The following is a 14,436-nucleotide window of genomic DNA, read 5'->3' as shown; positions in this document are numbered from 1 at the left end:
GTAGCTGTTGGCTTAGCAGCTCTTTATTTAAAAAAAACACTGGGATATTCACTACTTTGTTCTGTCTGACATAAACCCACCACATTTCCAACGCATGATTAGTGGCGAAGAACAATCCCATCAAAACATTGTTTATTCTTTGTGCTTTCTCTCTCTTAGTTAATGATCAAATAAGATGGACCAATTTAATATCGTTTTGTTATTTGGAGATATTTGGGGTGTACTGCAGTGTTTTATCTAAGTCAAGGGGACGGTTCAAAGAAAATAACTCCCTCTCTCATCCACGCAGCCCCACCTCCTCCATCACTTTAGCACAATCCTTATAAAGACCCCTGGCTTTTATTAAATGTACTGTATGTTCTCGCTTGGATTTATAGCACTGCTTGCTCTAGTTCCGCAAATTCAGTGATTTAAAAAAAAAAAAAGAACATAAATTCAAAAATCTCCACTTTGTCTCTTTAGAGGCCACTTTCCACTGTTTTAAGTCTTGGTTAATATACAAAAATCCCCCTCAGATAACCTCATAATAAAATATACTGACGTATTAAAGCTAATGCTAAAGAGCCTGCAGGCCATTCTTTACATTTGTGCAATTATTATTCCATAATCTGGTAATATTCCAGATATTATGGTGCCATTACATAATGGAGCTCAGTATCGGGTGCCGTCTGTTGTCTCAGGACTGTCAGAACAGAGCACAGAAAAGGCCAGGCTGCAAACACTCGCATGGTTCAGGCCTGGACAAAGGAAACTCTGAAACAATAAAAAGGGACAATCATTTCACAGACTGAGAAGAAATCACGCAAAGATGCCTCCAACTAAATCTCCCAAAAACATCATTCTGAGAAAACAACTCTGCAATGACGTCAGATATCAAAATAAAATTATAATGATGTGAACGAGATGTTTTGGCAGCGCGCCTGGTGCTACCTTCTGTCACCGCCCTGCGCTCTGACCCACAGACCGGTCGGGTCATTACCAGAATACAACTGGCACAGTACAGTAATCAAGAGTCTCTTCAGAGGAGAACGCTTCCTCTGGGTCATTATTAGCCCGTTAGATAATTGGCTTAGTGACTCGACTGCGACTGACAACCACCATTCTTGTAAACATGACAAAGACATCACGAGTCGCCTGGTGGGGAAAATCTTTAGGTCACACAGAGACGATACGTTCTGAAAAAGGGCAGTCGATTCAAAAAGCACACACACACATACACGCGATTATTATCCTTTTGCTGTTTTGCACATGCTCAAACATCACATGTACAAACTGCTCTCACATGGGCCATGTAAGCACTCGGAAATAATGTCACCTGCATGAACACACTCACATTCCTCCTACACGTCTACTTTTAGCATAAAGTCCCATTACTGTAGCCTCTCTGTGTCTGCAGTCAGCCTGTTGGTGGACCTGGTTCAATAACCTAAAGGGGACACCGCTGTGAGACGCACGCTTTCAACTGTGAAAACGAGAAACAGGTAAACAACTCCCTCGGGGTGAGGGTATAGATCAGCAGCAACAAAGGAAGAACAGAGGAGCTATCCTGCTGCTGTGACTACACGTTTCTTTTAAAATCCTGTCCCATTCTGGTTTCTAACCTCAGTTTTAATAGTAACAATGAAAAAAAAAAAAAAACCAGGTAGCCTACTCCACACTAGCCAAAAGCTCAATGGGATGAGATTGTATGAGTAACAAAAAGGCAGCAAATCACAAGCAGCGCAGAACGTGAATGAATAAGTACATAAAGAGGTCAGGCATGTTTGAACTGTGCTGAACGGAAAGTGCTCTGTGCAGGTGCTCGTGCCCGCGCTCGCCTCCTCTGCGCTGCATTGTTCCTCTGCTGGCATGCAAGCGGGAAGCAGAGCGAGGTCAGTTTCCATTATGCACCGCAGCATAATCCCCGCTTGTGTAATTCCCTTTTAAAAAGCCTCCTTCTGGTGTTTCCCTGGAGTTGACCAACCTGCAGCAGCCCGCTGCCCGCTTGCAGCTTTGCTCCTCACGCTGCTGCCAAAATTTCTTGTCTGCTGCCTCACCCAAAAAATAAAAAAATAATAAAAATATGACTCGGTATCGTCCCAACCTCTGTTTGCCTCAAATCCTGCCTTTCTTCTCTGAGCCAACAACAGAGCTTGCACACAAAAATGTACCAAAAAATCTCAAACAAACTCTGCAGGCCAGGGTTACCAACACTTCCTCCTCTTCCACGAACGCCTAACGTGCAACATGTGCACCCCCTACCCATGAGCAGATTAGTACCATATCTAAAAACCACTATAACCAAATCCTGTGGGATTAATTCATAGTACAAACCAAGCCACACTAAAACCTTCGCTTCAATGTTCAATTGTATTTTTTGCACTGCCATCCACTTCCATCAGGCCAATTATGGCACTCAAGTGGGAGTTTTCAATATATGGCATAAGCAGCATCTTTATTAAAGGCAAATTATTCCTCCTACAGAACATTAGCCACGCTGCTCTGCCCCCTCGCCAATTTTCTGTGCTGCACGGTTGGCATCAGGCGGTCCCACATGGGAGGGGATACATACAAGAGAGCATCTAATATTCTGTGTCCCCATGTAAACCCCCAAGTCTTTTCTCTGCAAACACACACCACTGATCGTCTTCCTCACACAGCCTGGGAGAACTAATAAACGGCTCAATTCTGAAATTAAAAATAAAATTAAAGAACAGCCATTAAATTACTACTTCTCGTCAGGTTTTAGTGAAGAAAGTCAGAGTGCATTTGTTTCATTCGTCATGGGATTGCTACAAGGGGAAGTGAATCTCAAGGTCTGCATGTGACAGTAAAGACTATTCAGAGGTTGCTTCAGCCCCTTTGTGGTGTGATTTAGTCCGTTGTAGATCACAAGCATGCATTGCAATCAAGCACAAAATACTGTTTGGACAGCACCTTGTGGAGTTATTACCAATAAAAGAGGCACTTATGATGAATATCTGCCTGAGCAGAGCAAGTTTTGGGACAAGCAAAAAGTACATTACACCCCATGAACCCGGAGAAGGGCTCCCTCGCTGATCAGAGAAATAATGATGAGGAGGAGAAGGTGGAGAGACCAAAGCTGGCCGAGTGTAATCTATGCAGCCCACAACCGGCGGCCTAATTAAACGGAGCGTCAGATGTTGCACACACTCAGCATAAAACGAAAAGCCTCCAATAATACTCATCCGGCCGGTGCAGAGCAGCGGCATCGCCGGTCCACTGCTGGATCATCAGCTCTGGACAAACAACTGCACAGGGAATCAAGCGTTCAAACTAAAACTATAAACCTCAAACCTGCGTCAAAGGCAAAGCCATTGCAACATTTTTTTCCAATGTTTACATGATTATGTGTTTCCACTGTTTGTCACACACTCATACAGACATCTGCAAGACAAACATGTGTCTCTTATTGTCATAATAGGGCATTCACTTCTTTCTAGGATGACAAACTTGTTGTTTACCATCCCCACATTTTCCAAGATCGTTTTCTTTTCCACAAACACCATGAACAGCTAGTCGGAGTTTCCCTGACAAAACGTTCTTTGACAGTGACAAATGCTACATGAACTAGTTCATTCACTGTCAAACCTAATCAGTTCTTTAAAAAAAAAACATTACCATTTCACCCACTGGTACTAAACAGCACAACCTTTTTATTTCACCACGTTGCAAAGTGGGAGGTCGATTGTCACATCTAAAGTTGAAAAAGTTTTTCATGTACTTTCTGTAAGATAAATTTTTTTTTGGCAACACTGAACAGAGTCTGAATTTTTTTCTTTGACTGACAAGTCATGTGTCTTGATTCTCAGAGTTTGTAAAAAGCTGACAAGACCCACAGTCAGAGCAGCTGAAATTTATGAGAATGAGACTTCCTCGTGTCCATAATCCTTTTTATGAATGAACTTACTGCTATGATTACATTTTCTTGATACTCTGTGATTGGATTTGGTCCGTCTCTTTCATGATGCAGACACTTGTTTCTACACAAAATTACTTAAAATATTTAGAATAACCTATGTCCACAAGGGCAAACAAAAGCGTCTTCAAACGTAGAAAAAAAAACACTGCCAACAGAATATATCCTTTGAAATGGATCTATTTTTAACTTCCCTCTGCTGCTGAGCGGTGGTGACTGTCATTGACAGAGTTTCAGGCATCATTGTCTTTGTACAAACAAGAGTAATGTGACATCTTGAGGATGGGTGCAGTGACACTCTACTGGGTCAGAGGTAGCTGGTTAGCATGCTAACTTCAGTACATAGATGACTCTAGGGTTGTTTTCCACTGCTGTTGGCAGCACAGGACTAAAAGTTTGATGCTCTAGGCTACTCGCAACCTTTCTTCTAGACTGGTGAATAATCAGCTGTGGATGCTTATGCTGTAGCAATAGAAATCCTTACAAATTGCATATTTTAAGTGTAGCCTAAATGATGGTTTTATGTTGAAAAAATACAATACACTGTTAAAGCAATATCAAAGTATTGACTGGATACTGTAATATTCTTGCACAACTACTGTACAATCAAAAACCACCCATTGTGCCCAAACAGACCAAAAACCAGACATCCTCATCAGCTGAGCGTCTCAAGTCTGCAGCTATGTCGGGATTATTCACGAGACCCAGCCCCAAGAACAAAGAGTCTCATGATCAGCTCGCACTGATGAGGCAGGGTAGTGGGTGGCAGGATAAGAGGAAGGAGGACTAGAGCCGACGAGCAATGTGAGGAATGTGAAGTACAGTGTGGTGCCTCCGGTGCTGTAGACATCTGAATGGAAAAAAAAAGGTAATCCTGAAGGATTAGTAGGAAAACTTCCAACACATAATCTTGTCATTTGGCGTAGATTTCAATAGAAACCAACTGTGACTCTAAAAGAAAGTTCACATGTTCACATGGACATGTGGCTCAATTGCCATGAAAAGGAAAATTACATTGGTTTTGCTTGTTTATACATAAAAAGCAGCAGGTTCACTTGATCCCTGAGGGACTCTGCCTGCTGGGTCCAGTAATGAAGCAACAGCCAGTAAATATGTAAAGTTTTAACACTTCAAATTACTTCCAAATTGTCTGAGCGTTGGAGTCTGTGTGGACGCCCAATACAAATCAATACAAATTCCAACACTGAGATCATTTGGCAAAAATAATTACTCAAATGGTTTTAAAATCCTCCTTCAACAAGTCTCTTCATCAGTTCCCTCCTCCAATGGTTTTGTACTGGAAATCCCCGACAGTCCATATACAACCAGACCAAAACATACAATATGTATCATGACTATGGCCCCATGGGACAAAATCTGTAACCCTGGCTGCTTTTCCCACCGAGTCATCCAGGACGACAGAAAGTGAATTATAGTGTTTGAAACATGAAAATTAAAAAAATTAAAAAATAAATAAAAAAATTAATTGCCGAGGCAATTCAAATTAAAAGAAAATAAAAACAAACAAGACAAACGAGCGCCGTCTCTTTTGATGACAGTGGATCGATACTTCCATGAAAAATGCTTTTTATAGCGTGATGTAGATGTCAGCCATGTCAGTAAAGGTGTCAGCATACACTCCACTATGACTAATTGTAGAAAATGCTGCTTCCTCGAACTGTAAAAAAAAAAAGACTCTGGGAAGTAAATCAATAAATTAACCCCTTCCACGGCTTATTACAACACATGTGATCCAAACAGCATTAACAATGTAGACCCATGACAGAGGTGAAAAGCAGCAAAACCTCAACTAGCAGGAGTTTTCCCTACAGTTTTTGTTTTATTTGATGATGGTGGAGTCTCTGTTGGGACTCGAACCAGCGCTGCTTCAGGCATATGCCAACATGGTACATGCTCTAACCACTCTAACATCATGCATTCCAAGTCTCCTAATAGTTTTATACGTGTTGTTTATTTTTCCTCCTAGAACAACACATTCCTTTAATGAGAGATATGAGTGTATAATGATCCTTAAACTGCCTTAACCCTGCCCTGTGTTTTAATTAGCGGAATCTGAGCAACTGATCATTAAAGCTCAAGACCGTTAAACCTTTTGATCGTTGGCTCGAAATTAGAAAAGAAAGCAGTATTTATTGATTTTTGGAGGGTTGGGATTACATTATCTTTGCTGTATGTGATACCTGTGCTGTATATTAAGTTGTGAGGGAAGAACACAAAAGACCCGAAGACCACACAGTCGAGGAAAATTGCAGCGTTCTGTGATAATTCTGTTAGTTTGTCAATATAAACAACAAAGTTGATCGTGCAGCTTTAATGTCAGAGCAGTGTACCTGGAGCTGAACAGTTCTTTGGCTCCGTGTCGTTGTCAGATACGGAGGCCATTAGTCGTCTTCCCCAGTGCTCCAGGTCCGGACTTCCTTCCACTATCATCCCATGGCCTGAAACAGAACAACAAACACCACTGATTATCAGACAGTTCACATAAATACAGCATCAATGCTTGCATCCAAATCCACAGTACACAACATGTTGGAAGTTCCTGCTTCTTGAACAAATATAATATTTTTCCCCCCTTCTGCTGCTGCAGGGGAACCTTGAGACTCCATTTTGCATATCTGAAATACAGCAATCAAAACCTAACATGGCCACCATGGCACAGAGCATCTTTCGTGACCCAAAAGATCCCCGATCATGAACGTGGTCATTTATCAAAACAAGGTTGCTTTCTTCTAATCCCTTAAAAGTTTTTCCGTTTATGTAGATATGACATTTTCATCCAGCGGCGGCGATAACACATCAAAATGCAGCTGCTGTGCCATTATGTTTTGGGGACGGCAGAGTGGGAGGAGGAGCGTACAAGTTTCATTTTTCATTAAACTGCTCTTAAGCCTCTGTAATGAGGACATAAAAAAAACAGCAGTCCCAAATCTATTATGTAAAAAAAAAAACACACATGCAAACGAGACGAGCAGCAGTTTCAAAACTTGAAATTTTCATAAAATGTCGCCATACAGAACAAAACACAGGGCTGGATCGACAACAACAGTAGGCTATTGTTGTGTATACGGTTATGAGCATATAATCAGGGCACGAACATCCCTGAGGACCGATTATCTGCTTCATTCAAGAGGTCACCTTCTGTATAGGTGTGAAAGACTTTCGAAGAAGCAACAGACTCTCATGATCTCAGTGTTTGTAAAAGGTCTCCCAGACCATGTGAATGTCTCCCCACCCCTCAGGAAGATAAGTTCCCCTCTGGCAGTGACTTCGAGGAACTAATGGCTCCAAACAAAGGAGACAAGTACAACTTTAAAAAGGGAAACAAATTGAAAAGCATGGTCTAAGTGTGTTTTTCCGGTAAGTGTATAGCCATCGAGGAACAATTTCTTACACCCACACAACACTACATTCATAGGTACTACTGTATATTGCATTGTAGAGCTGAACTGAATAAATGACATTATCCTCAGTGTAACTGAAAAATAAAAGTACATGTGGCACAAGTGTTTGAAACATTAAGATGTTTGAAAGATTAACAGTTAATCTGATCATTTATCTTTTAGTCCAACTTGTGTTAAAATTAGAAATGTTAAATGAGATGTGTTGATTTTACATAACAGAAGAAAGTTCTGTGGCGTAACAAGACGAAGTGATGTGCTCTCTCTCTGGGAGAATGTCATAAAGTGAAAAATAATCACGTTCTTGTCAGAACAAAAAAAGTTCCTGTTGTTGCAAGAAAATGAGCTAATAATGTTTTTTCATAGCCAAGCAGCTACATAACAGCAACGCACTGCCATACATAAATATTTCTAAAAAGCCCAAGACAGTAGTAAAGCCACAGCCTAAGATTATGCCATTACTGTACATTATACTTTGGAAAATGTGTTTCATGAATGACTTGAAAAACACTTGACAAGCCGCCATTTACGCATCCAGCTGTCACACAACAACATTATCCTCCTGCCCGCCCGACAAAACACTCTCCACCAGCTCCTGAGGGAAACATCTGGCTCTTTGGCTGCCAAATGCTTCACCACGTTCACCAGCTAGTCGCCAACTGTGTCAATTTGCCATTTGGTGCTGATCAGGTGAGTGTACAGTGACTTTGTTGAAGCTTTTTTTCCCCCCACTGATAACAGCTGCCCTCTGCATTTTGTAACAACGCTGATGGAAGCAGCAAGACTTAAAATGTGGTACAGAAAAACCAAAACAATGAGCCTAAAGAGGCTATAAAACGCTTAGAAGGGCAGGGATAATGAGCAATCCATGTGATCCTCATGTGATCGGGTTTCATGGTTTATTAAAACAAAAAGGCAAATTAGTCCTGCTTTCAAAGAACCTTTTCAAAGGTTTATCAGAAAATATAAATTAACTCTTGATTCTGTTTCACAAGTTTTCTACCTGGACCTACAATAAGTGTAGGGATGCACGATAACTATCGGTACAGATAATTATCGACCCGATATTGGCTGATAATTATCAGCATAATTATCTGCCAGAATATATAGATAAGTTAACCAACATTACTTTTAACTCCTAGTTGATTTGAAACAACAAAACAAGTTGATTTTTGAAGAGTCATAACTGTTGTTGTTTTTGTTGTGATTACAGTAGTGATGTTGGTTATGTCAGAGGCAGAGCTATAATGTTAAATTCATCTTTCCTCACTACATCTTCGCCTTTCATAACCTCAGGTGTGAATCTAAACTATTAAAAATGTTATTGTATCGGTTATGAGAAGCAGGAAGTTATCAGTTATTGTTATCAGTGGAGAAAAAGAGTTGTCGTGCATCTAGTTTAGTTTTATTTAGTAAACTTTTTTGTCAATCACATTATGTAACTGTCAATTACACAGGGGATCGAAATTACGTTTCCCCAAACTCCAAATGTGCAATTAAAAATTAAAAATTTCAACCTGAGTGTATTTTCAGAGGACTGACACACGAGTGTCTTCATCACATGGTTGTCTGTCCGGTTCGGTCAGACATCGTGAAGATCAGCAGGCGCTGGACTAACAGATTGTACACAAGGCGACTGCAGCTGCTTCCCACAGATCTCCAAAAGGCCAACCCCTCCAGTCATCGCTCCAACCTGTTCCTCCTCACTAACCAGCCCGGCTCCACTCCTCTGCTGCCCCTGGTCTCCTGTTTAATTTCTTCTCAGGCTACAGCCACAACAACGCGCCGTCCAATCAGATATCAGGGGAAAGGGCATGGAAACATATGGACCCACTGAGAGAAGAGGTCATACTTAATGAAAGAATTATGGTGTGATCTCCCACAGCTGAACACCAAACTAGTTCGGACATAAGTGTATTTTGTCCTAATTGTGCATGACCGCCCATGTAAAGTGTAATTTCTCCGGACAGTTATGTGTGGAATCACCTGAACGCAACTATGAAATCTTTTGTCTTCAAAACACTGTGTCTTCACCATTTTCTGGAAGACTACACGAAGCTGGACTACAGAGTGTGTCTGTGTGTGTGTGTGTGTGTATGCGTGTGTGTGTGTACACAGGGGCCGTTCAATGTACTGCACTCTCACTGCCAAGAACCTGAAAGGGAAAACAAAGACGACGTGATTCTGTCAGTACTTCTAGGCAGGCTGGAGGTAAAATAAGGACTGCAGTCTGTTGTGGGCACGGCGCTGCTGGCTCATACTACAGCCCCGTTCCTCTCCAAGCTGACTCATTTTGATTAATCGTCTTATTCCTCGTGTTCAATGGCCAGCGCTCTGGTGTTGTTAAGAAATTGATGGTTTTGATTTCCCCTGATTAATCCCTCTCTGTTTACAAGCATCCCAAGATGTGTTTTCAGTGGAATTTGATGGACGAGGAGGACTCGAGTCCCGGTACTGAATCTGAGAAGTCAGATAATCGATTACTCTAGCGCTTTAATAATCAGTTGATTAAACTGACAGAAAACGAATGAACGACTGCCAACAATTCTGATTTAACATTTATGTGATATGGTTTTCTGCCACGGTGACACTTCCTGCTACGCCACGGTCCACATGTTATATGCTTGTAATTTTTCACAAATTATGGGATGATCAATCAATCATAAAAATACAGATGAATAAATATTGAAAATAATCACTAATTGTAGCACTTAATTTGTTATTTTATTAATTCAACACATAAAAATGTTTGTTACTGCCTTAAAGGGATAGTTCAACATTTGCCAATTGCCATAATCCCTACAGTCATAGCAGTAGGTTTGTTACCTTTAATTGTCAGTTTAGAACGGCAGCGCAGAGCCGTGAGCTGCTCAGAGCTACGCTACGGAGGCTCATGGGATTTCTTAGTTTCCCTCATCAAACTCATCAAATACACAATCCAACAACTCCAAAACGCTCTGGTGGACAAGTTGTGACCTGCACATTCACAACGCTATGAGATAATAACAGAACGTTAGCAGACACAGAGTTGTTTTCGAGGTAAATTCATGCGAAACCGCTGATGCACGTTCCCGTTGGGGGCAGTTTTTCGGCAAGCAGTCTCTGTATTTTTGCCTAGAAAACAACTCCCGTCTCGTAACGTTCTGTTATTATCTCATAGCGCGGTGAATGTGCAGATCACAACTTGTCCACGAGAGCGTTTTGGAGTTGTTGGATTGTGTATTTGATGAGGGAAACCAAGAAATCCCATTAGCCTCCGTAGCATAGCTCTGAGCAGCTCGCAGCTCTGCTCCACCGTTCTAAAAACATCTTGCACCAACAGTTAAAGGTAACGAACCTCCACCTAAGACTATAGAGATTATGGCAACTATCCCTTTAATATTTCCCCCCATATTCGAACACTTGTCATGCTAAGTATCCGTAACACTTTAAAGTCTGGAGGACTAACTGAGACATATCTGACAAATAAAAGCATCATCATATGTTCACATCTGATGAGCAGCTACTGATTAATCTTCAGTTAACTGATTATTTCAGCTCTACATCTACATTTGATTCCAATTTCTTCTTTGCATGTGTCAACTCACTTCAAGTGGACGACGGAGTTAAACAGCGAGATCTAGCATTTCTCAGAGATGTTGGCCGTTTACATTCTGTACGACTTCTATAATTGACTCCTTAGTAAATAAAGTGCACACAGGAGAGGCCAACTCCAAACCCTAAAATACTGCAGTGTAAAAAAAACAAAAAAAAAACAGGTAACTAAATCTTTTTGGCTACTTTGAAGGTGAAACAACGGAGCTAAAATGGGGCTTAAAACCACACTGTGACTACAGTCTAGTCTGTACTGAGCAGCAGAGGGACAGAAAATAGCACCATGCTAATGTCGTCCCTCTAGGTTTTTTTTCCCCAATCAGCTCAGGAAGGAGATGGACCAAGGACAGCCATCCATCAATCTCCCTCTGCTATGAACACACTCTCTTGTGTATACAGCATCCCCAGCAAAGTCAGCCCACATAACCCCCCTCCTCCTCCTCCTTCCTCCTCCTCCCCCACCATCAGCCTGCTGCAGCTACCTGTCAGAGCCGAGTCCTGCCCTGCTTCTCTCACAAACACCTGTTCTGGTCTCCCATGCGGAGGCTCCATCACACATGCACACACGCAGCCTCGATCAGCATGCACGACAGCATGTCGTGCCCTACGCCTCTTCATGGAGATGTAACCCGGGACTAGTACATCAAATCTCATCCATCTGGACCATTCGGCACGTCAACCAACCCCCCCCACCCCACACCCCCCTCCCCACGCTACTATCAATCAAAGTGGTGGCAAACACGGGGCACAGGTTTGTTACTGTGACATGACGAATGCTTTCTCCTGTTGTGATGGCTGAAAGATGAGAAGGCCACGGCCAGTTAGACAAGTCCGATGATTATGGTTGAGCTTTGGGTTCAGAGGGGGTTTCACTTTCTCTCTTGTCGAACACTTTCTCATGCATGTCACCTTGACACCCCCCCCCCCCCCCCCCCCCCCCCCCCCCCCCACCACCACCACCACCACCACCACCACCACCACCGATGCTGCTGCAGCTGCTGGTCAAACAGTCGTCTGAATTTCACGAGAGCCGCCTTCTGTCAAATGCCTCCACATGACAACACACAGTGTGGGTCAGGCGAACTTGATTAGATAGGAAAAAAAAAGAGGCAAGCCATTAGTGACTGGGTTGAGGGGGTTGGAGAGGGGGCTTACTTTGGCTCCCACAGCCTGCCTTTGGAGATAGGAGATTTGCACTCGCCTGTATGATATCATTCCAGAATAATCTTTTAAGCCTCTTGTTGTTTTTAATGTAATTAATAAAACTCCCGATACATCCGTTAGAGATCTACAGTCATAGGCAGAGGCTGTGGCGAATTTACAGCCGCTTTCAGCCCCGAGGTCTAAGTGGTTGCAGATGGACAGATCCCACCACGGGGTCCGACCGGGGCTGAGGCTTTAGGGTTAGGAAGAAGAAGCAACTATGAGGTGGAGGAGATAGAAAAAAAACACAGACCATGCCTTCTTCTCTTTCCTGCAAAAAAATACCTGCCTTAAATGCAGCAATAAGTCTCCCTTCAATAAAACATGGTATCAAAGATTCATGTTGGCACTACACTCAGTTATAGTTGTGTCCTGTGTGTGTGTGTGGTTTGAAGTTAACCTCTGATCCCAGTGGTGTGTCAGTCAGTTATCATTCTTCACCAGCAAAATGTCAAGGTTGGTCGTTAGATTACATAACTGTGTGTGAGGCTGTGTGGGATGCTCTCTGCGTGTCAGTGTTTGCACGGGCCCGAGGTAAGAGTTTTGACATGTGTGCATGCAGAGGGCATGTTGTTTGAAGTGTGTATGTGTGTGTTTGTGTGTGAGGGCATCACACGCATCACGCATGATCAGCCATCGGAGTCGTTTGCTCAGCTCACACCTCGGACATCATCAGATGTGAATATTGCAACACGGAGCAGAACGAAAAAGCAGCACAGTTCATCCGCCCTCCTTCCCAAAAAAAAAAAAGATCGTCAGTGGCCTCTGCGTAAAAGAAGAAAAATAAAAAAAAATCGACATCCCTCGATCGCCATGCCTCAACCTGACAAGCAGCGTGATGATGCTCGAGTGTGATTGAGACCAGTCCAGTGTGCAATGGTGTGAGTGTGTCTATGTGTGAAGCCCCGGGCCAAGGCACGATGATGCCAGCGTTAACCACCGGACCTGAGCTCCAGTGTTGTGTGACCGACGATATAATGCACCTATCTATTTTTGCACAGGGAGATAAAACGCGAAAACACATGCAGCAGTAACCTGACTGTGTTCGTTCGTTCGTTCGTTGGGGTCGGTTACTTGATCGGTGCGTGCATGTGGAGCGTGAGGTGCGCGTGTGCCGTGATTATGAGCCTGCCTCTCAAATTAAAAAACGTGCCGCTGCCACAAGCGCGCACACTGCGGCATATACGGACAAACAGACGCATGGATTCACCAACACTGTAATAATAATCATAATAATAATAGAAATAAGAAGAAGAAGAATATCTCAGCTGACAATAACATGTGCTGATGGAGCCAGGGACACTAAACACCTTCTGTGCTATTTTAATGCAAAACAACTACACACTTCACCCAAAACGGACAGAGACGCCGCGATCAGATCAGGGGGGAATCACATCACATCACATCACATACGCATTTTAGGAGACAGGCAGATGGAGCTGCTGCTGCTGCTGGGAACACGAATATCACATTCAGATCGCATGCCCTTGACATTACAGCCTATTGGTTTGTGTCTGTGATCAATAGGAGGGGAATGGGGGGGAGAGGAGGAGGACGAGGGGAGGGGGGGCTCTGTGGTTACAATTAACTGATGTGCATGTGGGTGCGTGATTACACTGCAGATTTCCCCCCAAGCCGCTCGTCCGCTCCCGTCCTCTCCTCGGCTCTCTCCATCTCCCATCTCTATCTCTGTGCCACCCACCCCCGGTGCATCTCAGCAGTCCAGTCCCCCCCTCCCCTCCCTCACCAACACTACCACCACCACCTCCACCTCCACTCACCTGTCTTGGTCAACAGCGCTGACATGCCCCACGCCACGAAGAGGACACTGCAGATAAAGCACACCTGAACGAAAAGCATCTCCCTCCTCTTGCGAACTTTGAATATCTTGGCGATTATTGTCTTTTTAGAGGCGCTCGCCGCGCTCACGGGCAGCACGGTGTCGGTGTCGGTGTCCCGCTCCATGCTTCACACAGCTCCTTGGGCCGGCGGCCACTTTTTCTTTTTTCCCTTCTTCTTCTTCTTTCTCTTCTTCCTCCTTCTCCCCCTTCCTCTTCTGCTTCTTCTTTTTCTTTGCGTCCTTGAAAGCCGAAGAACCTGCTGCCGCCCCGCTCGTCTCTTCTCCTCACGCGGTTCGGAGCCGGGATGTGGTCCTCCTCATTTCAAGCCGCCGTCCAGGGCGCAGATGGTGAGAGTGTAGTGAAGCGGACAGTGTCCCCCCCTCCTCCTCCTCCTCCTCTTCTTCCTCTTCCTCTTCCTTTCTTGTCTCCGCCGCTGAGAAGATGCCTCTCTCTGCTGCTG

General features: G+C 43.5%; 1 protein-coding gene across 1 annotated transcript in view; it reads right to left on the bottom strand.

Moving 5' to 3' along the window:
• Positions 1 to 14,100, bottom strand: part of slc24a4b (solute carrier family 24 member 4b) — a gene marked incomplete at its 5' end in the record, with an annotated part of 32,890 nt that extends 18,790 nt beyond the window's left edge. Inside the window, 2 exons of the mRNA XM_084001204.1 lie at positions 6,271 to 6,378; positions 13,917 to 14,100. Coding sequence (XP_083857330.1) covers positions 6,271 to 6,378; positions 13,917 to 14,100 — 292 coding nt within the window. The remainder of the gene's footprint in view (positions 1 to 6,270; positions 6,379 to 13,916) is intronic.
• Positions 14,101 to 14,436: the final 336 nt, after the last annotated feature.

This window comes from Trachurus trachurus, assembly GCF_905171665.1.
Source record: "Trachurus trachurus genome assembly, chromosome: 24".
In the NCBI taxonomy this organism is placed as follows: Eukaryota; Metazoa; Chordata; class Actinopteri; order Carangiformes; family Carangidae; genus Trachurus; species Trachurus trachurus.
Note: the sequence above shows the minus strand (reverse complement) of the source record. Positions and strands in the feature narration are given on the sequence as shown.